The sequence below is a fragment of the Zootoca vivipara genome, chromosome 17 (assembly GCF_963506605.1).
Source record: "Zootoca vivipara chromosome 17, rZooViv1.1, whole genome shotgun sequence".
Taxonomy (NCBI): domain Eukaryota; kingdom Metazoa; phylum Chordata; class Lepidosauria; order Squamata; family Lacertidae; genus Zootoca; species Zootoca vivipara.
In genome coordinates, this window is record NC_083292.1 from 26,320,381 (window position 1) to 26,341,722 (window position 21,342).

Consider the following 21,342-nt stretch of genomic DNA (forward strand, 5'->3'; position numbering starts at 1 on the left):
AATGTGTTTCAAAGGGAATTTCAATTTGCAGTGCAGTGCTTGATTTATTAGGCAGCTTCCAGGCAGGGGCTGTATGGATTGATGTGGGACTTGGAGGGGGGCAGTCTGGATGAGCCCCTTCCAGTCCTATACCCAGGGAGGGTTAGAATCTAACAGAGGAGATTGCTGAACAAGTCAGATAAGGAAGAGGTAAGAGGACAACCTTAGCTGGTCACTTAAGTGTCCTCATCAGCATTCCAAAAGAGTGAGTGAGATTGCACCCAGTAAAATTGAGAAAATGTTTGCTGGAAATGTAAAAGGAAAGAGGGTACCTTTTATCATATGTGGTGGACATGTGGGGAGGTAAAAGCTTTCTGCGAAATGATATATAATGAGCTGGGGGAAATGCTTAAGATAACTTTTGTTAAAAATCCATAAAAATGTTAGGTATTACAGGCATGGAACTACCAGAAAAATAAAATAAAAGACTGTTTATGTAGGCAACGACAGCGGCAAGGATGCTCCTAGCCCAGAGATGGAAAGAAGAAAAAGTGCCGACCAGAGAAAAGTGACCAAGCTGATGGAATATGCAGAAATGGCAAGACTGATGGGAAAGATCAGAAACCAGGAAGACCAAGTATTTCTAAAAGACTGGAATAATTTTTTAACCTATTTGAGAGACCACTGTAAACAGTTGAAATCTTTGGCAGAGATACTGTACAAGGACACTTGTAAAGTAACATGAACTTTGAAAACCATGATTGTATAAAGGATAGATTACTACAGGCATCCCCAAACTTCAGCCCTCCAGATGTTTTGGACTACAATTCCCATCTTCCCTGACCACTGGTCCTGTTAGCTAGGGGTCATGGGAGTTGTAGGCCAAAACATCTGGAGGGCCGCAATTTGGGGATGCCTGGATTACTACATTAAAAGATGCAGGAACAAAAGATAGAAATGGAACCCATGGAGGGAAGGAAGGTCTGAAGGTTTAAAAGAACTGCTTTTTTAATTTTTGGAAATGTAATGCTAGGGAGGAGAAGAACAGCCAGTGCGGTGAATGTGAGTTGGAAAAGCAGGCTGGAAGCTGGAGACACAGAGACCAGCTTGCTCTGTGCTGGATCCAAAGCTGTGAGTGAAGGAGAAGCAAGATCTGTTGGGGTGTTGACGCCGTGACCCCCTCCGTCCTATGCTCAGGTTGTAGAGATGTGTAAATAAAACCATATATCCTAAAGACACCACTATCTCCGCTGCCCCTCATTCCAAGCAAGCAGAGCCCTGAGTAAGCACCAGAAACCTTTGGAGTGGAGTCTGTCGCTGCTTGGAGATTTTTGGGAACAAACCAAGAAAGTTCACCACAGTCCACCACCGTCATCATAAATAGTAAACTTTTTATTATTCATCCAAACAATACAACAGAGTGAGAGTTTTCTTCTACAAAAGTTTCATTCCAACAGAACAGTTAAATAACAATATACAGTAGGTTTGAACGTAAACAAGAATCCCCCCAAAACAAATTTTGAATAAATGAAAACAAAAGGAAACCACGACAAAATGTGGCGCTGTCTCCTCGCTGCCTAAAATGACTGCACCTGTTCAGTCTTCTTCCAGGGCGCTGTAAGCCACCCTGCTTCTGGGCTGCTGCTATTTTGGGGTGGGATGATGGCAAGCTGGGCAGTTATAGTTCATTGGGAGGTCATGAGCAGCAAACCTGCTTTCACAAAAAGATGGAAATTATTTTTTGCAAATAATGACGGGATAAGGAAATGCACTAGAAAGTCTGGGATGACGCTAGCTTTGACGCGATGTCGTCTAACCTCTCTACAAACAAATCAGAGTAAATAGACCGCTCAGTAAACAGCAGTCATCATCTAATCTCCCTGCAGACAAATCAGGTTGAATGCTCAATAAACATCGAAAAGCACCTAGGCCTTCACCAACCTGCCCTGTTCTGGACTACAACTCTCATCAGCCCCAGCCTTCATTGCCATGCTGACATTCTCCATTAAGCTGTACACTTAATGGTGCAGATGTGCACACAGTGGTTTCGAAATAAAAATAAATGGTGGGCGCAGCAAAGAGGAAAGGAGGGCAAGATGGAACGTCAGAAGAACCTTGCTTGCTGTATCAGCATAAATGTCAACCCCCGGATTTGAAGCTAAGGAATCCTATGGGGCTGTCAACTCCCGGATATGAAAGTAAGGGCACTGAATAAGGGAATTTCCCGCAAAAAAGGGGGGGGGGGAGTTGACAGCACTGTGTATCAGGCAAGCTACCCAGGAGAATCTTGATGTGCAGAATGCAGCTATGCTTGCTCTCTTAAAAAATACTGGCTCATTGGGCAAGGCCACATCCTCAGCACAAGGAGGCCAGAAGCGATTGGATGGGGACGGCAGTTTTATGTCAGAGGAGAAGGTGGAGCCCAGTCAGAGGCGCAGTTGGGGAACAACTGATGGGAGGAGCAATTTGGTGGGATTTGAAATGGACCAGTCTTCTGGGCTGGTTAGGGATTGAATCTGGTTAGGTTATTTGTCTTGGCAAAATATTGGCTGGTTGGTAACCCTAGAACTGGCTGGCTGGCAACTCAGCACAACCAGAATCCAAATGCTGTAACTACTTTGGGTAGGTACACTCAATGGGACTTTGGACTCTCCTCCCAATCCCAGCCAGCTTTGAAGAGCAGCAGATCCCTATGATGTTTCACCGTCCTGCTTTAGAAATGCCCGTCCGTTCCAAAGTCATTTGCTCAAACAGGATGGTGTGTCTGCAATTTGAGAAGCATCCTGTAAAGGCTAAGAACTTGCAGTGCGGCTGTTTGGATCGTGACCATAAGAGCTTCATATTCGACATCTATTTTAAATAATAATAATAATAATAATAATAATAATAATAATAATAATAATAATTGCAAATTTGGTGGTCAGGACTACTCTTAGGTCTTCTTCCTAAAGCCAGTGGTTTAACCAAACTTATATGATAAACAAGGACATAATGGTAAACATTTTAGTTTTCTTTCCGGGGATAAAAAGAAGGGGGGGGAAACCCCACGCACACACACATTACAGAATACTAGAAATTTTCCTCCTTGCTATTTAGCTCTTCTCCATCCCTCTTTTTAAAAGGGGAATTATATAGCATGCAACCGAGAGCAGGCGCCTTCTGGGTGGCTTTCAGCATGCATTGCAGATAACATTTAAAACAACATGGCAAAGCCTCCAGCTACCTTTGAGCACTTAAATCAAAGAGAAAGTGCTTTGGGTGGGTGGCTAGTGCCCACAGTCCAATCCAGCAGGGTTCTTGCACTGAACTGGCATGAGATCCATTTGAGCTCTATTTCCTACCCAATCAACCTAATCTTTTCTCCAACCCCTGCAGAGCCTCCGAAAAGGTTTCTCAGCGACGAGAGTATGCCTTCACACAAATGCCGTAATTGCTCTTTCGAGCCCTGCCACTGCAGAGTGATTAATGTATGCCGGCCTCTCCTGGGCAAAAGCCACAGCCTCTGACTCGCAAGACCCACCCTCTAACTCCGGAGACACGGTGTCTGCTTTTGCTGTTGTTCCGCCATGAAGCAAGTGGTGCTCTGCACATGCTCCAAAGCACCTTCCTCGTCCTTTTTTCCCCCCACAGCACCGTTCCTGATCCGCAGCACCAGACCCTGGTCACACTGCGCGGGAGGTGTGCATTGCTCCTGCTTCCAAGACGCACAGATTCACGGAGTGGGGAAGGCACCCCAAGCGGTCATCTAGTCCAACCCCTAGCAAAGCAGGAACCACAACTAAAGAATCCCTGGGAGATGGGCCATCCAACCTCTGTTTCGTGCTTGCAAGAGACGGCTACTCTCAGAGACTGTGGTAAACAGGAAGTAGCTTTCCATAACTATGTCCAAGGTTTGCAAGCTTTCCGCACCATCCTTCTGTGGTCATTTCGCCCGATGTTCCTTAGGGATGGGTGCAGAGCTCCTCTCCCATAATTCCCTAGTTCCTCTCTTTCCTCCCAGCTCCCCTCAACCAAAACTCATTCAGTCCTTCTCCTCCCAAGCACAGCTGACATGCTGCGTACGAGTCCCCGGATGCCCACTGCCTTTTTGGTGGCACTCCTGGAGTCCCGTACCAGGTCCAGAAGTTCGTGGAAGACCACCAGGGCACCATGGTAGGTCTCGGCGGCAGAGATCTCGAAGAAGCCCGCGTCGGTGGAGAGGGCCAGAAGGCGGCCTTCCTCGCTGGAGACGGTTCTCAGGTGCTGCAAGTCCCGTTTGTTCCCCACCAGGATAACGGGGACCTTTTCGGCGCCTCCTCTCTTCTTCAGCTGCTTGATCCTCTGGAGCTGCTGGCGGGCGAAATGGAAGCTGGCGCGGTCACTGATGCTGTAGACGATAACGAAGCCGTCGGCCCAGCGGAGCTGCTTCTCGTTCAGGCAACCCTGGAAATTGGCCATCTGCACAAATTTGAAGGAGGGCCGGAGTTAGCGAGGCGCTTTTATTTACTGCCCATCCTCCTACGTAGGGCTACCTTTGAAGGTGGCTTGGAAACTGCAATTAATTCAGAATGCGGCAGCTAGACTGGTGGCTGGGAGTGGCCGCCGAGACCATATAATACCGGTCCTGAAAGACCTACATTGGCTCTCGGTACATTTCCCAGCACAATTGAAAGTGTCAGTGCTGACCTTTAAAGCCCTAAGGTCCAGTATACCTGAAGGAGCGTCTCCACCCCCATCCTTTACCCCAGACACAAGGGCCTTCTGGCAGTTCCCTCCCTGCGAGAAGTGAGGCCACAGGGAACCAGGCGGAGGGCCTTCTCGGTAGTGGCACCTGCACTGTGGAACGCCCTCCCATCGGAGGTCAAGGCAATTAGCAACTATCTTACTTTTAGAAGACATCTGAAGGCAGCCCTGTTTAGAGAAGTTTTTAATGTTTAATACTGTATTGTGTTTTTAATAATTCAGTTGGGAGCTGCCCAGAGTGGCTGGGGAAACCCAGCCAGATGAGCGGGGTATAAATAAATAAATAAATAAATAAATAAATAAATTTGTTGTTGTTGTTGTTGTTGTTGTTGTTGTTGTTGTTGTTGTTGTTCCTCCTCCAAGGAATTCAAAGGTGGTGTACACCATTTTCCCTCTCCCCTGTGAAGTACCTTAGGCAGGTTGGGCCAAGGCCACCTAGTGAACTTCATAATTGAATGAGGATTTGAACTCTGGTCCCTAGTTTGATGCTCTAACCGCTACACCACCCTGGCACCAGCCCCTAATGCTCCTTCAGGAAATCGACTTTCAGAAATCAAACTATTAAATTAATTATTCAGGCCTCCAAAAGAGCTTTCTCTCCCTCCCTGCCCATCATGTATGTCTCTTGACTAATTGCACCACATCATTTCAGAGCACGAGAAGAAACCCCCCCGTCTCTCAGCAGTAATAATCCACCTTCGGAACCTATCCATTTACATATTGTTATTTATTTATTACATTTATATACCCCAGCTTTCCTCCAGGGAGCTCGAGGCGGCGTACATACTTCTCCACCTCCCCCCCCCATTTTATCCCTACAACAACCCTGTGAGGTTGGCTGACAGCAAGGGACTGGCCCAAGGTCACGCCCAGTGAGCTTCACGGTTGAGTGGGGGGGATTTGAACCCAGGTCTCCCAGCTCCTAGTCCAGCACCCTAACCACAGCATCACTGCTGGCAGGCCAGCTTCAGCCAGGCATTTGCCTGTTGTGGAAATTGCCTTGGAGAATTGTGCATGGTGATGTCTTACCTGGGGGCAGACAGAGTCCCATATGCTGAAACAGGCTTCCTGGCCAGCCATTATCACTTTGTGGGTGTAAATTGATTCTGGAAGGGAGGAGAGGTAGCGAGAAAATGTGTTAATAACCACGCAGGCCGCAGGCTACATTAGCTGGTCTTATTTCTGGTCTGTTGGCTATAATAAATTGAGGGTGGGCGTGCATTAACTCTGTGGCAGATTGTATGGATTGTATAGGGGCTGTAAAAGGTAAAGGTAAAGAGACCCCTGACCATTAGGTCCAGTTGCAGACGACTCTGGGGTTGCGGCGCTCATCTCGCTTTACTGGCTGAGGGAGCCGGCGTACAGCTTCCGGGTCATGTGGCCAGCATGACTAAGCCGCTTCTGGCGAACCAGAGCAACACACGGAAACGCCGTTTACCCTCCCACCAGAGCGGTACCTATTTATCTACTTGCACGTTGACATGCTTTTGAACTGCTAGGTGGGCAGGAGCAGGGACAGAACAATGGGAGCTCACAACGTCGCAGGGATTCGAACCGCCAACCTTCTGATTGGCAAGCCCTAGGCTCCGTGGTTTAGACCACAGCGCCACCCGCTGTAGGAGGCTTTAATTCCTTAGCCCTTGCCGCGATGCTGCTCCAGATTGATGCAGATTTATGTCCTTTGTTTTCTATACCTCCAAGGAACGCAATTTGGCTTGCACAGTTCTCCTCCTCCCCATTTTAAGTTCACAACGACCCTGTGAGGTAGGTGAAGTGGAGAGTGAGTGATGGGGGCCAAGGTCGCCCAGTGAGGTTCATGGCCACGTGGTTTGAACCCAGTGAGGTTCATGGCCACGTGGTTTGAACCCAGGTCCTGGTCTGACACTCTAACCATGACACCACACTGACTTGCAGCTGTGGGAGCCCCTCCCCTATGCAGATTAGGACCATATCGTGGTATCTCCAGTGTTAAAAATTAACTTAGGTCCACTAATTTCAATGTAATTATACCTTTCTAAGTAGAAAAGTTGCATACAATCCATATTTGCGTAGGGTGGGTGGAGGAAGGGTTATTTATTTATCGTTATGCATCTATTGCACTTTTCCTTCAAGAATCTCGAGGAAGCATTCAAAGGGGTTTTTCAACCACCCCGACTCCTATTTTATCCCCACAACAACCCTGTGAGGTGGGAGATGGTGAATAGCACAAGCTCAAATGAGGGAGGGGAGGCAAGGCAAGGGAAGGGAAAAGGAAGACAAAAAGGATTCTACAGTATTTATTTATTTTTCAAGAGTTATATACTGTTTGATCACAATGAAACCCCAGAGAGCTTTACAAAAAAACCAACAACAATAGCTTTATTACTTCTGCAGATCACTTTGAGGTTTTATTACAACCAAGTGGTATATAATTTTAACGTAAAAATAATTTGTAGATTTGATTATCGGGGTGGGGGTGGGGGGTGGGGGTGGGGGAGCAGATTCTCTAAAGGATGATCTGAAAGGTCACTTACCAATATCCCCATATTCACCAATAAACCTCCGAGTCAGAAACCGAACCGTCAAAGCTAGAATGTGGGAAGAAGCAGCAATATTAGGATGGCATCATTGATCTGGCTGCCATAGGCGATAAATCTTTAATTACTGGTTGGTTTCATTATTGCATTTATAGTTCACTTTTCCCTCCAAGGAGCTCAAGGTGGTGCACACGGTTCTGCCCCCCCCCCATGGTTTTATTCCCCACAACAACATCCCTGTGAGGTAGGTTAGGCTAAGAGGCAGGGACTGGCCCAAGGTGATGTGAGATCCATAGCTTCATAGGTGTAACAAGAATGATTTGATTTGGGTCAGACTAGAAGTGACGTCGCCACATCTCAAGTGAGGATTAATCCCAGATCCATCACAATTACACACACACACACACGCAGAGAGAGAGGGAGGGAGGGAGGGAGGAGTGGGGAATCTTCCTTTGCCATCTACTTCCCCAGAGCCCCATTCTGACATGCCCTTTCCCCCCACTTCCAATACTGTGCAGCTCCATGAAGGGGGAAAGCAATGAGAATGGGCGCAGGAGACAGATTGTGAGTTAAAGAGGTGGTTTTAGCCATGGGCCCGTCCTTGCGGCCCTCCTGACACGACACCCAGCTGCTTCTGAAGTGATCACGCCCCACTTGACTCAGAATGTAGGCATTTCACCCACGTTGCAGAATCCTAGAAACTGTAAAGTTGGAAGGGACCCCTAGAGGCCATTTAGCCCAACACCCCTGCAATGCAGGAGTCACTGCTACAGAACCCTCTGGCTGTTGGTCACCCAACCTCTGCTCAAAACCCCCCTAATGAAGGAGAGCCCACCACTTTCTGAGGGTGTCCCTTCCACAGGGCTAAGCCCCTGCCCAAAGTACTCATACAGCAGCCTTCACCAACCTGGTGCCCTCCAGAAGTTTTGGACACCTGTCAACCCTACAGCTGTGCTAAAGCCACAGACAGCCCTCGCCTTTCCCCTCCTCTCCCCGGCAGACTACCTTTAGATTGCAACGGGGACTATGTTTTCAAATCGTACCCCTAAAGTGGCTTTACGTTGATGGTATTTTATAAAAAGCTGACAAGCAGCAGCAGCGGCGAAGTCATCCTTTGGAGTGTTCAATGTGCTGCTTCTCCTGGCAAGGAGGTCGATCTTATTGTCCCCTGGTTGGAAACCAAGGGGCTTGCTTTGGATATTCAATTCCGTGTTTCCTATCCTAGCTCACGGCTATAATGGTGACATGACTAAGAAGCAATACAAGAGACCCACCTTCAAATACCTGAAGGGCTGCCCCATGGAAGATGGAGCAAGCTTGGGTTTTTTGCTGCTCCAGAGGGTGGGACCCAAAGCGATGGGTTCAGGTGGGAGGACATCCCGACTCAACATTAGCAAAAGCTTTCTGAGAGTAAGAGCTGTTCGGTGGTGGAACGCACTATCTCCGAAAGTAATGGACTCTCCTTCAAAGAGAAGTTGGACGGCCGTGATTCCTCCATTGCAGAGGCTTGGACCCTTGGGGTCTTTTCCAACTCTACAATTCCACGACACCAGCTCCTTTATGCAGCATCGTCAGCAAAGAGGGCACATTGTAGCATAAGCAAATAGGCAGCCAAACCCCTGCCCCAAGGTGCTTACAAACACGTGGACCATTTAGCCGTCCAGGTCCAAGCCAACTCCTTAGCTTGAAGCAAAATAGAAAAAAATTCCTTCAGTAGCACCTTAAAGACCAACTAAGTTTTTATTTCGGTATGAGCTTTCGTGTGCATGCACACGAAAGCTCATACCAAAATAAAAACTTAGTTGGTCTTTAAGGTGCTACTGAAGGAATTTTTTTCTATTTTGCTTCGACTCAGACCAACACGGCTACCTACCTGTCCTTAGCTTGAGGCCTGTTTAAAATCAATAGCAAAATTGTGGAAGCTGCCCTATACTGAGCCAGAGCATGTGGGATGCAAAGGGTTAAGTGCAGTCAAGTCACAACAATCCCTAGATAGTCCACTTGGAGGACTGAGGAGGAGGATATGACTAAACGTAGTTTCCTCTTCCTTCACATGCAAATGAGTTGAGGAAGTGGCAGATAAATCCTGAAGGAAACAGCCATTTTCTCTCTCTTGGACCAGACCTCTTGGACTACACACATCTTAGTGAGTCTCTCCCTCAAGGCCTCCAGCCTAGAGAGAGAGATGAGATGGAGTCTCACTTCTTATAAGTGAACTTCACAATGTATATATTACCTTTTAACTAAGCAAGTCTACCTCTTGAGTGTGCTGTACCTCGAGATGCTTGTAAGTAAACATCTTTTATACTTTTAAGAGCATTGTGTTGTGTCTTTTCTTTTAAGAGGGAAAAAGGGGAAATACCAGGAAAATACACTTTATTTTAGTGGCTTAAATCAAGCCTGCGCAAACGTTCTTCTGCTGTGTATTTTGCAAAAGGGGAATGTTTTTACTCTGCTAAAGTTTTGTGCTTGCTAGCGCAAGCGGGGATAGGATATATTAAACAATATCTCCTCATCCACATTCCTGAACATTCCCACATAGGGTTATTGCGGCCCAGAGTTGCGTATTTTGTGTATTTTTGAAGGATTGATTTGGATTGTGATTTTGAGCTGTGTAGGATTTTTCCAGTTAGAGTTTCCTGGTTGAGCACATGGTCTCTTTGTTCTGCAGTGTGCTTGGGGGATTAACTACCCCTCCCCTCCCTCAGAGTTTGCAGCACTGAGATAGCTCAGAGGTAGTGAAGATATTTTTGAGATTTTTGAGATTTTGATTTTGATTTTTGAAAGATTTTAAATTTTGGAAATTTTGGAAATTTTTGAAGTTTTAAGATGGCAAGCTCCAGTTTTGGTAGTGAGGCAAGACCAAGTCTTATGCTGCTTGATGACAATAATTTTGTGCAATGGAAGCAGCGCATTTTAGTTTATCTTGCTGCTAGGCGTGTTCTGCAGGCCATTAAGGAAGAAAAGCCTACAGGAACCGATGCAGAAGCTTTAGCCAAGATAGAAGCTTGGAGTATTAAAAATGATGAAGCCAAGCACATAATTTTGAGCAGTTTGAGGAATGAGCATCTATCGATGATAAATTTTGAAGATGATGCATCTAAGATCCTAGAGGACATTGAACGCATTTATGCACAATCTACAGAGAGTTCCTATAGATATTTGTTGGATAAGTTACTCAAGTTGAAGATGAATTCTAGAGAAGAGTTTACAGAGCATTTTAAGAATTTTTCTGAGATTGTTCAAAGAATTGCCTTTACTCCCAGAGCCTTTGATGATGTGACTAAAGTAACGTTTATGCTTGCATCATTGGGACCTACGTTTGCTCCTTTTAAAAGTATAATGGATCACACAAAGGATTTAACTTTTAATGAGCTTATCAACCATTTAAGAGAGGAATGCAGAGATAGCCTTGATTCTCAAGAAAGGAATCCAAGGAGGAAGGATAGCAGCTATGCATCCAAGCATTTTGGAAAGTCCAGAGAGACATCTAGAGAAATAATTTGTTTTAGATGCAATGGGAAAAACCACATAGCAAGGAACTGCAAGGGTTCAAATGGGGATGAAGTTGAATCCCACCCCTCAAAACCACAAGGCATTAAGAAGGGGAGTCGTGAGCAAACCATGTTGATGCAGGAGAGGAGTCTAGCTGTCCAGAATCGTGAAAATAAGCGCAATAAGTGGATTCTTGACAGTGGAGCGAGTTCTCATTTCTGTTATAAAAAGGAGTATTTTAATGAGATTAATAATGATGAATCCTCTGAAATTGAGATTGCTGATGGCAACATTGTAAAGGCATTTGGTGCAGGAACTGTGAACTTGCAATTCAACGTAGATTATGAGACAATTAATACAAAAGTGACTGAAGTTAAGTTTGCACCAAAACTCAATTGCAACTTACTGAGTGTTTCCAGTTTGGACAGGAAAGGATTTAAAATTACATTTGAAAAAGGGCAATGTATTGTGACTAAGCATGATGAAGTTTGTGCTCAGGGCACACTAAAGGACGGTGTATATGAGCTTAATATTTCAGAGAACCAGCGGAACCAGTCGACAAGGATGGCCCAACCAAGCAAAAGGGATCAAGCAAGTCTGGAACCAACAAGTGAGGAGTTTGTATTTTATCCTCTTGAACCAATACAAAGCACTAATCCACCTTCTAGTGTCGTAGCACCCCCTATAGGTGACACCCGAGAAGACGCGGAGGTTCAGGCCCCTGGCAGCACCAGAGACGAAGAGGATGAGGAGCAGCTGTATGGGGATATGCCACTGCTGGAGGAGGATGAGGAAGCTGATGCGGTCGAAAGACCAGAGGTCAGACACTCATCCAGAACCAACAGAGGTGTTCCACCATTACGGCTGTCCTACCTTTCAAGGTCGGCGTCTCCACAGGAACCTTCCAAATGGGAAGAGATAGAGAGGATGCCACCGGATGAAGCCAGTCTCTGGAGGAAAGCTGCTCGGGAGGAGATAGATGCACTTCATCGGAACAGGACCTGGACACTCACAGAACTACCTCCTGGTAAGGAAGCAATTGGAAGTAAATGGGTGTTCAAAGTTAAAAAGGGTTCAGAAGGGGAGGTGCAACGCTACAAAGCTAGGCTTGTGGCACAAGGTTTTTCCCAGAAGTATGGTGAGGATTACGATCAAGTGTTTGCACCGACAGTTCGATACAGCAGTGTCAGACTACTTTTAAGTATTGCAGCATCTAAGCAAATGTCGGTTTACCATATTGACATTGCGACAGCCTTTCTTCATGGCGAAATTTCTGAGCAGATTTATATGAAGCAGCCCAAAGGTTTCATTAAACCAAATGAGGCACATCTAGTGTGCAAGCTGCAGAAGGGACTTTATGGTTTGAAGCAAGCAGCGAGGGCTTGGAACCAGAAACTTCATGAGATGCTGGTGCAGCTTGGGTACAAGCAAGGGACTGCTGATAAGTGCTTGTACACCAAACAAAGGGATGGACAGTTTTCGTACATTTTAGCCTTTGTTGACGACCTTTTAATTTCTACGTCAAATGAGAAGGACTATAAAGACATAGTCAAACACCTCAACAGGGAAGTAGAGGTCAAGGAACTTGGAAAAGTGAAATACTACTTGGGAATTCAAGTTGAGAGAGAAGAGGATGGATCGTTCTTACTCAGCCAAAGGCAAAAGATAACTGAACTGATTGAAAGCATGCAGATGCAGGACGCACACCCAGTTGCGACACCGATGGCCACAGACTTCTTGAAGAATCAACAAGGTTCGAAGTTGCTGCCAAACAACACGCAATACAGGTCAGCGATCGGCAAACTTTTGTATTTGGTTACCACATGCAGACCTGACCTGGCAAGTGCAGTGGGGATCCTAAGTAGGAAAGTAAGTTGTCCCACTGAGCATGATTGGGCTGGTGTTAAGAGGGTTGTTCGTTATCTAAAGGGAACCATGGACTGTAAATTAAAACTGCCAGCCGTCAGAGACCCTAAACTGCTTGGGTATACTGACGCGGATTGGGCTGGGGATAATAAGGATTATAAGTCCACCAGTGGTTATGTTTTTATGTATGGGGACGGAGCTATTGCATGGGGAAGTTATAAACAGAAATGTATAGTTTTATCGTCCTCAGAATCCCAATACATTGCGGCTTCGGAAGCTTGCAGAGAGATCGCCTGGCTGGATCAACTCCTGAAGGACTTTGGCGTGCCAAGGAAGGGACCTGTCAGCTTGATGGAGGACAATCAGAGCAGTATGAAGCTGACACAAAGTGAAAAGTTCCTTGCACGCACCAAACACATTGGGGTCAGGTACCACTACATACGCCAGGTGATCGAGGATGGACTTGTTGAAATGTGTTACTGCAACACTGACCAGATGACTGCAGATGTCCTAACAAAGCCCCTGCCAAAAGAGAAGTTCCAGGATCTTCGTGGCAAGCTGGGACTCTTGGGTGGTTGATTAAAGTTGTTTATGTATGTTTTTGTGTATGTTGTGAATTGCCTGAGAAGGGGTTTGTGGGATGCAAAGGGTTAAGTGCAGTCAAGTCACAACAATCCCTAGATAGTCCACTTGGAGGACTGAGGAGGAGGATATGACTAAACGTAGTTTCCTCTTCCTTCACATGCAAATGAGTTGAGGAAGTGGCAGATAAATCCTGAAGGAAACAGCCATTTTCTCTCTCTTGGACCAGACCTCTTGGACTACACACATCTTAGTGAGTCTCTCCCTCAAGGCCTCCAGCCTAGAGAGAGAGATGAGATGGAGTCTCACTTCTTATAAGTGAACTTCACAATGTATATATTACCTTTTAACTAAGCAAGTCTACCTCTTGAGTGTGCTGTACCTCGAGATGCTTGTAAGTAAACATCTTTTATACTTTTAAGAGCATTGTGTTGTGTCTTTTCTTTTAAGAGGGAAAAAGGGGAAATACCAGGAAAATACACTTTATTTTAGTGGCTTAAATCAAGCCTGCGCAAACGTTCTTCTGCTGTGTATTTTGCAAAAGGGGAATGTTTTTACTCTGCTAAAGTTTTGTGCTTGCTAGCGCAAGCGGGGATAGGATATATTAAACAATATCTCCTCATCCACATTCCTGAACATTCCCACAGAGCATAGGTCAGTCTTGTCCTCACCTTGTGTGGGGAGCCTTTGCCTGCCCCCCCGCCAGATGTTGCTAAACGACGAGTCTCTGGTCACTGGCCATGCTTGCTGGGGCTGGTGGGAGTTGCAGCTCATCAACATCTGGAGGGCTGAAGGTTCCTCGCCATCCTTCTCCGTTCCAATGCCCTCCAGATGTTCTGGACTACAGCTCCCAGCAGCCCCAGCCAGCATGGCCCAATGGTCAGAGCTGATGGGACTAACCCACAGCAACTCTGTGGGGTCATTCCCAGCTCTGTTTGGAGATGAGAGAGGGATCATCGAACCTGGAATCCCTCTGCATGCAACGCCGGCACCTGTGGGTCACTCACCTGACTTGCCCACCTTCCCAGCTCCAATGACGAGGATATTGGCTTCCAGTTTGGGCAGGCTCCCTTCGGACATCTTCCCGGCCTGCTGGAAAGCCATCCTCAGCTTGACCAACATTTGGAGTTTTAATCCCCCGGAGGAGAGAGCGAGCGGAGAGCTCAAAGGGCACAGCCGGCCGGATCCTCTTGGCAAAGTGCTTCCCTTCCTCTGCCTCTTGCTTCTCTCTCCCTCCGTCTCGCCTGCTGGTATTTTATATAGCGGAGAGGAGGGGCGGCTGCTTGAGTGGCAGGAACAGCCAGGAACAGCTCTGCACTGTGCGTTCTGTGTTCGACGAAGCCTGAATATTGCAAACAGGTCACTGAGATATTGCAAGCAGGCTATTTTTTGACAGGGTCTTTGTTTGTTTTTTAGCAGATCGTCCGTGGAAAGAGAAACTCTGGGCGAAATGGAGGGGGGAACACAGGCTGGTGGGAGGGTAGTACATGGTTCCCACACCCCGAATCCGCACAACGACCCTGTGAGGTGGGTTAGGCTGAGAGTGAACTACTGGCCCAAGGTCACCCAGGGAGCTTCACTGTTGAGTGAGGGGGGTGGGATTTGAATACTGGTCTCCCAGTTCCTAGTCTGAAATTCTTAACCACTACGTCACGCTGACCATTGTCCAGAGACTGCAAAAAAAATAAAAATAAAAAATGTATGGATGAGCAACGCCCTTCCTATAATAAGCACCCAGCAGGGGAGCAGAACACCTGGAAGGAATGTCTTGGTGCGGACAATGCCTTTGGTTGCCCTAACGTATGTGCCAAGCAGAGACTGAGCTTTCGAGTCCCTGTGGAACAAATGTCAGTCTATGAGAAAGAAGCAATTCAGGGCTTTGGGGAGAAAATTGCAAAGGGCATCAAAAGAGGAATTTTTTTAAAGACGTCAGCAGTGGGTGGAAGCAATACAAGGAAGTCAAATGGATTGTTTTTACTTAATTGCAATATTTATGGTGGTGGTGCTGCTGCTGCTGCTGTTGTTTGTTGTTATTGTTATTTCCATATAATTTTTATGGAAGTTTTAAAATGGTAAGAAAGGGGGGGGGGACAAATTTCCAGAAGATAAATAAGAAAGTGATGAGAGAGAGAGAGAGGATACTGGAAGAGAGATATTATGCAGCACTGATGCATAAATATTGTGGTTTAACAAATACTTCTGCATACAGTATTTGAAAAAGAAGATACTGCGGTTTTGTTTTATTTGAAATGTTCATAAGGGGATTTATGAAAACTTGAAAAATGTCGGAACGATTAAACAGAACAAATCTGGCAACAACAACAACAACAACAACAACAACAACAACAACAACAACAACAACAACAACAATACTGCTAGAGCAGCAAAAGAGCCTTGCTCACATTTTAATTAGTGTTCTAAGGTCTCACATTCACCCCCAGACTTGGCTGGACCGAGTAGCACCACTCTGCAGCTACTGCCTTGCTCCCCCGCGACACCCTCCCCCTACATTAATGGGGAAAGATGCAGGGGCAAACCCACATTTGGACAAGCCCAGTGTGGACAAGCCCATATTCTGCCTTCCCAATAAGGCACTTCCTTCTTTCCAAGCTCTGAGAAGAGACTAAGGAGAGGTGCTGCCACCTTGTGACCAGATAATAAAAAAAACCATCCCACACTATTTCCAGGCAATATTTTTATTGTTCATCTTGATTTGTTTGAATCAGATCTGCAAGGAGGTTTGATGACACTGGTTATCTCCAATTTTCCAGGCTGAACACACCCAGCTCCCTCAACTGTTCCTCTCAAGACTTGGTTTCCAGACCCTTGATCATCTTGGTCGCCTTCCTCTGCGCACCTTCCAGCTTGTCAATATCCTTTTTAAACTCTGGCGCCCAGAATGGGACACAGTACTCCAGGTGTGGTCTAAGCAAGGCAGAATGGAGTATTACTATTACTTCCTTTGACCTGGACACTATACTTCTGTTGTTGTAGCCTAGAATGAGGTTTTTTTTTGCTGGTAAAAAAGGGGGGTAAAAGTAAAGGACCCCTAGACGGTTAAATCCAGTCAAAGGTGACTATGGGGAGCAGCACTCATCTCACTTTCAGGCCAAGGGAGCCAGTGTTTGTCCACAGCTTTCTGGGTCATGTGAACAGCATGACGAAACTGCTTCTGGCGCAACGGAAACACCGTGACGGAAACCAGAGCACACGGAAACGATGTATACCTTCCCGCTGCAGAGGTACCTATTTATATACTTGCACTGGTGTGCTTTTGAACTGCTAGGTTGGCAGGAGTTGAGACAGAGCAACAGGAACTCAACCCATTTAGTGGATTCGAACCACCGATCTTCCAGTCAGCAAGCCCAAGAGGCTCAGTGGTTTAGACCACAGCGCCACCCACTGTGGCAGGTGCATCACACTGTTGACTCATGTTAGGTGAGGCTAAGAGACAGGGACTGGCTTTCAAGGTTGCCCGGTGTGTGAGTTTCATGATGGTCAAGTGGGAGTTGGAAGGGACCACAAGGGCCATCCTGTCCAACCCCCTGGCAAGCAGGAAACACCATCAAAGCATTATTGACATATGCCTGTCAAGCCTCTGTTTAAAGACCTCCAAAGAAGGAGACTCCACCACACTCCTTGGTAGCAAATTCCACTGCCGAACAGCTCTTACTGTCAGGAAGTTCTTCCCAATGTTTAGGTGGAATCTTCTTTCTTGTAGTTTGAATCCATTGCTCCGTGTCTGCTTCTCTGGAGCAGCAGAAAACAACCTTTCTCCCTCCTCTATATGACATCCTTTTATATATTTGAACATGGCTATCATATCACCCCTTAACCTTCTCTTCTCCAGGCTAAACATACCCAGCTCCCTAAGCCGTTCCTCATAAGGCATCATTTCCAGGCCTTTGACCATTCTGGTTGCCCTCTTCTGGACACGTTCCAGCTTCTCAGTATCCTTCTTGAACTGTGGTGCCCAGAACTGGACACAGTACTCCAGGTGAGGTCTGACCAGAGCAGAATACAGTGGTACTATTACTTCCCTTGATCTAGATGCTATACTCCTATTGATGCAGCCCAGAATTGCATTGGCTTTTTTAGCTGCTGCATCACACTGTTGACTCATGTCAAGTTTGTGGCCTACAAAGACTCCTAGATCCTTTTCACATGTACTGCTCTCAAGCCAGGTGTCACCCATCCTGTATTTGTGCCTTCTCCCAGGTACTAGGAGACTGGCACTCTAACCACTAATGGGGCAGAGAGGAAAAATGAAGATTTGTCTCCCTTTGGCAGGATCATCTCAACCTCCCAGATAACAATGCAATGCCGTAAAAGCATGTTGCCTCTGGAGCTTTTCCGCTTCAGCAGTCCGTGGTTGGCAGGTTCCTCCTTGTGTCGCCCTCGGCTTGTTTCCCTAGACTTCCTGAAACCCGCTTGCTTCCTTGCTCATTGTGAAATTTTCTTATCGATTTCCTCCATTGTTCAGAAGCTGATTAAAAACGTTGATTGTCGGGTTGCCAGCTGACCCAGGAAGAATGTGTGACCCTCACAGACTTGGGAGGTGGCAAAGAAAGAAATAAACTCCGTAACATGAACCCATGTGGTTGGTGCACAGTAAGGCAGAACTCTTTGCAGCCCCAGAACCACACTTCCTCAGGGACAACTTTCTGGGAAGTGGCGGGGTGGGGACTGTGCGCCCGGAGTGGGCGTGGCCAGAGGCTAAAAGTGGGTGGAGCAACAGAGATGACTTTGTTCAGTAGATTTATCCCTCTCCATCTGCCATCCAAGCAAACATTAAGCAATCTCTCTCTCTCTCTCTCTCTCTCTCTCTCTCTCTCTCTCTCTCTCTCTCTCTCTCTCTGTGTGTGTGTGTGAGAGAGAGAGAGAGACAGACAGACAGACAGACAGACAGACAGACAGACAGACAGACAGAAAGACAGACAGACAGACAGACAGACAGACAGACAGAGACAAGCATAAAAGTACAGACAGGGATAACCACCCAAAATGTAGGGGAATGCATTTATTAGGATCAGCCAAAATGTCACGAAAGTGATTCTTTCTTTGAGTCTGCAGGGGTTCAACCATCCACAGGGGCCAAACTAGACTCAGTCAGCACTACTTGTTTATTTCATTTGTATGCCACCGTTTCCCCCAAGGAGCTCAAGGTAGCATACATAGTCCCCCCTCCCCGCCCCACAACAACCCTGTGAGGTAGTTTAGGTTGAGGGACAGTGACTGCTCCCTCCCATTACCCAGTGAGCTTCATGGCTGAGCGGGATTCAAGCCCCAGTCTCCCGGGTCCTAGTCCAACGCTGTTGCACCACACCGGCTCTCTGCTTTTATCCAGGCCGGCCCTGTCCTTAGGCAGGGTGAAATGGCTACCTCAGGTGGCAGGTGCTGCGGAAGACGGTGGGGTGCAGAGCGGCAGCCTGTCCTAAGCTCCTTACCACTTGGGAGTAGGGGACGCTACCCCATAATCAGTGAAGTTAGACCCATCTGCCAGTCTAGTAGGCTTCTGAGCATGGCATGAGGGTGAGCAGGTGCTAATTCGTTTTCTCCTCACGTAGCAAAGATGTATTGTGCCAGCCTTGCAAGGGAGCTTGGCTCCACATTGAATACCTTTATCAATGTACACTCCCACGGTACATTTATCAGTGACTGCCATTCAGGATCCAGAAAAATGTCTGGTATTGGAAGCACCCTGAGGCCAGAAGGTGTCTCTTGCTAAAGAAGCTTTGGGAAAGCGCCTCCCTGCCCTGGGGGATAAATTCTTCTTTGGATTTTATTTTATTTTATTTTTTTGAGAGGGACAGAGATTTGAGGGAATAGTTTGGGTGAAGTTAATTTGAAGGGAAAGGCCAACTCTTTACTTGAGTGAAGAGATTTCCTCCATGTGGACTAGTCTCCTGACCAGTCCTAAATGTCACCCATTCCTCAAGAACCTGGCCTTAGGAGTTTGCGCCGAGTACCACCCCTTCGACACACAATACAAGAAAGTGTCACTCCTTCATTTACAAGCATACAGATGTTTTGGCCTCAGTTGCACGCTGATAGAAAAGGTGTGGCTCCCTGGAGAGTTGTCAGCTGACCCACAAAGCAACAGCTTCGCCTGCTCCTCTGCCTTTCTCAGGACTCTGACCAGCAGGAATCAATGGGTGGGACACCATAGAATCATAGAGTTGGAAGAGACCACAAGGGCCATCCAGTCCAACCCCCTGCCAAGCAGGAAACACCATCAAAGCATTCTTGACATATGCCTGTCAAGCCTCTGCTTAAAGACCTCCAAAGAAGGAGACTCCACCACACTTCTTGGCAGCAAATTCCACTGTCAAACAGCCCTTACTGTCAGGAAGTTCTTCCTAATGTTTAGGTGGAATCTTCTTTCTTGTAGTTTGAATCCATTGCTCCGTGTCCGCTTCTCTGGAGCAGCAGAAAACAACCTTTCACCCTCCTCTATATGACATCCTTTTATATATTTGAACATGGCTATGGACTGAGATCAGTGATGCCGCTAACTCATGCCTGTAGATTGTGCAGCTGTTAGCAGCACAGCTGCAGAAGCCGGTTGATAATTTGGCAACCCGAGCTGCCCCGTTTGGCACAAATGACTTTTGTCGGGAAACGAAACAGCCTAGGCAGAGTCTTTGTGAGGACCAAAAAACAGTGCAATACCAGAGTTTTGTTCCCAAGGAGATGTTGGGTGCCTATGGGGGTGGTATGACACCCCCCCACCCGACTCCAGCAGCAATCAAGGCACACAGTCAGAGGCTGCAGGGTCACCAGATTAGGAGTCAGACCAAATCTCTAGTTCTCAGCCCGCTGGCCAAGAGCCACTAAATTCAAAATTGGCAGGCAGAAGCGCTCGCCTTGGACCTGTTCTCACAACCAAAGGTCCCAGGAAACAAATACCAGAACTCTTGCAGGTGTCTTTTCCTAGGCAGGAGAAACTTCAGTCACACAGCACACACAACAGCATAAGTAGAGGCTGCTGGATCAGGCCTTTGACCCATATATTCCAGCCCCCTGTTCTCACAGGGCCAACCTGATTCCCCCATGGGGAAACCCCGCAAGCAATGGGAGCCTGAGCACAAAAGTCCTTTCCCCTCACCATCCGGCCTTGGTGAAGAGTTCTGGAGAATTCTAAAGCTTCCTTGTTCTCATGCAACGTTTGGGCCGGGCCTACTAAAGATATGGATTTTGGCATTGTTTTGACACTCAAGGTAGATTCCTTGGCTCATTCAGTACCAGGGGCGATGGAAATAAAGCGCCGTTCCTAGTGGAGCCAAGCCAGGTTTGAAGCCCAGGTTTGGCTCCTGGGAATGAGGATGGAAGAGGAGTGGTGTCTGTGTCGGAAAATATTCCTCAGCATCGTGATGTTTTATATCTCTCCATCTCCTGTGGTGTTTTAAGCCAGCCTCTGCCAGCCTGTTCCCTCAAGGGACTGGCTGGAGCCACTGGAAGTTATAGTTCAAAACATCTGGAGGGCACCATCAGAACATAACAATTGCCCTGCTGGATCAGGCCAGTGGCCCATTGAGTCCAGCATCCTGTTCTCACAGTGGCCAACCAGATACCCATGATCAGGAATCGAGCACAAGAACCTTCTCCCTTCCTGTGGTTTCCAGCAACTAGTGTTCAGAAGCATTGCTGCGTCCGACGGTAGAGGCAAAGGGTAGCCATGGTGGCTATTAGCCAGAGATAGCCGACTTCTCCTCCATGAATGTGTCCAATCCATGTTTAAAGCTGTCTCGGCTGGTGGCCATTACTGCCTCCTGCGGAAGTGAGTTCCACAGTTTACCTATGTGCTGCAGGAAGAAGCCCTTCCCTTTCCCCCTCGTCCTGAACTCTGCCAACATTCAGCTTCATTGGACATCCACAATTTTCCACTGAGAGAGGGGGGACACTTTTCTCTGGACTTTTCCTATGGTTTATCACTGTAGATTATGGCGCGAGTGAAAGTTGGCATATAACATACGCTCTTCGGCGAACCTTCTTCCTGGTCTCCACGTTTTGATACCATGCGTAATTTTGCACACTTCCGGCCTGCCCCCTCACCTTTTCTGCGCTGCGCCCTTTCTTCATAGGAGGGGCACCGCTCCATCCCCTTCATCATTTAATCCCGTTTTCTGAACGCTTTCCATTTCTACAATATCCTTTTTGAGGTGAGGCAACCAGAACTGCC

General features: G+C 47.0%; 1 protein-coding gene across 1 annotated transcript; it reads right to left on the reverse strand.

The window, feature by feature from the left end:
* Positions 1–1,350: 1,350 nt before the first annotated feature.
* Positions 1,351–14,409, reverse strand: LOC118076058 (ras-related and estrogen-regulated growth inhibitor-like protein). The gene is made up of 4 exons (XM_035098574.2): positions 14,168–14,409; positions 7,215–7,268; positions 5,731–5,807; positions 1,351–4,416 (listed from the first exon to the last, which is right to left on the reverse strand). Exons 1-4 carry the CDS (start codon positions 14,280–14,282, stop codon positions 3,997–3,999), a joined length of 666 nt encoding a protein of 221 aa, XP_034954465.1. The 5' UTR covers positions 14,283–14,409; the 3' UTR covers positions 1,351–3,996.
* Positions 14,410–21,342: the final 6,933 nt, after the last annotated feature.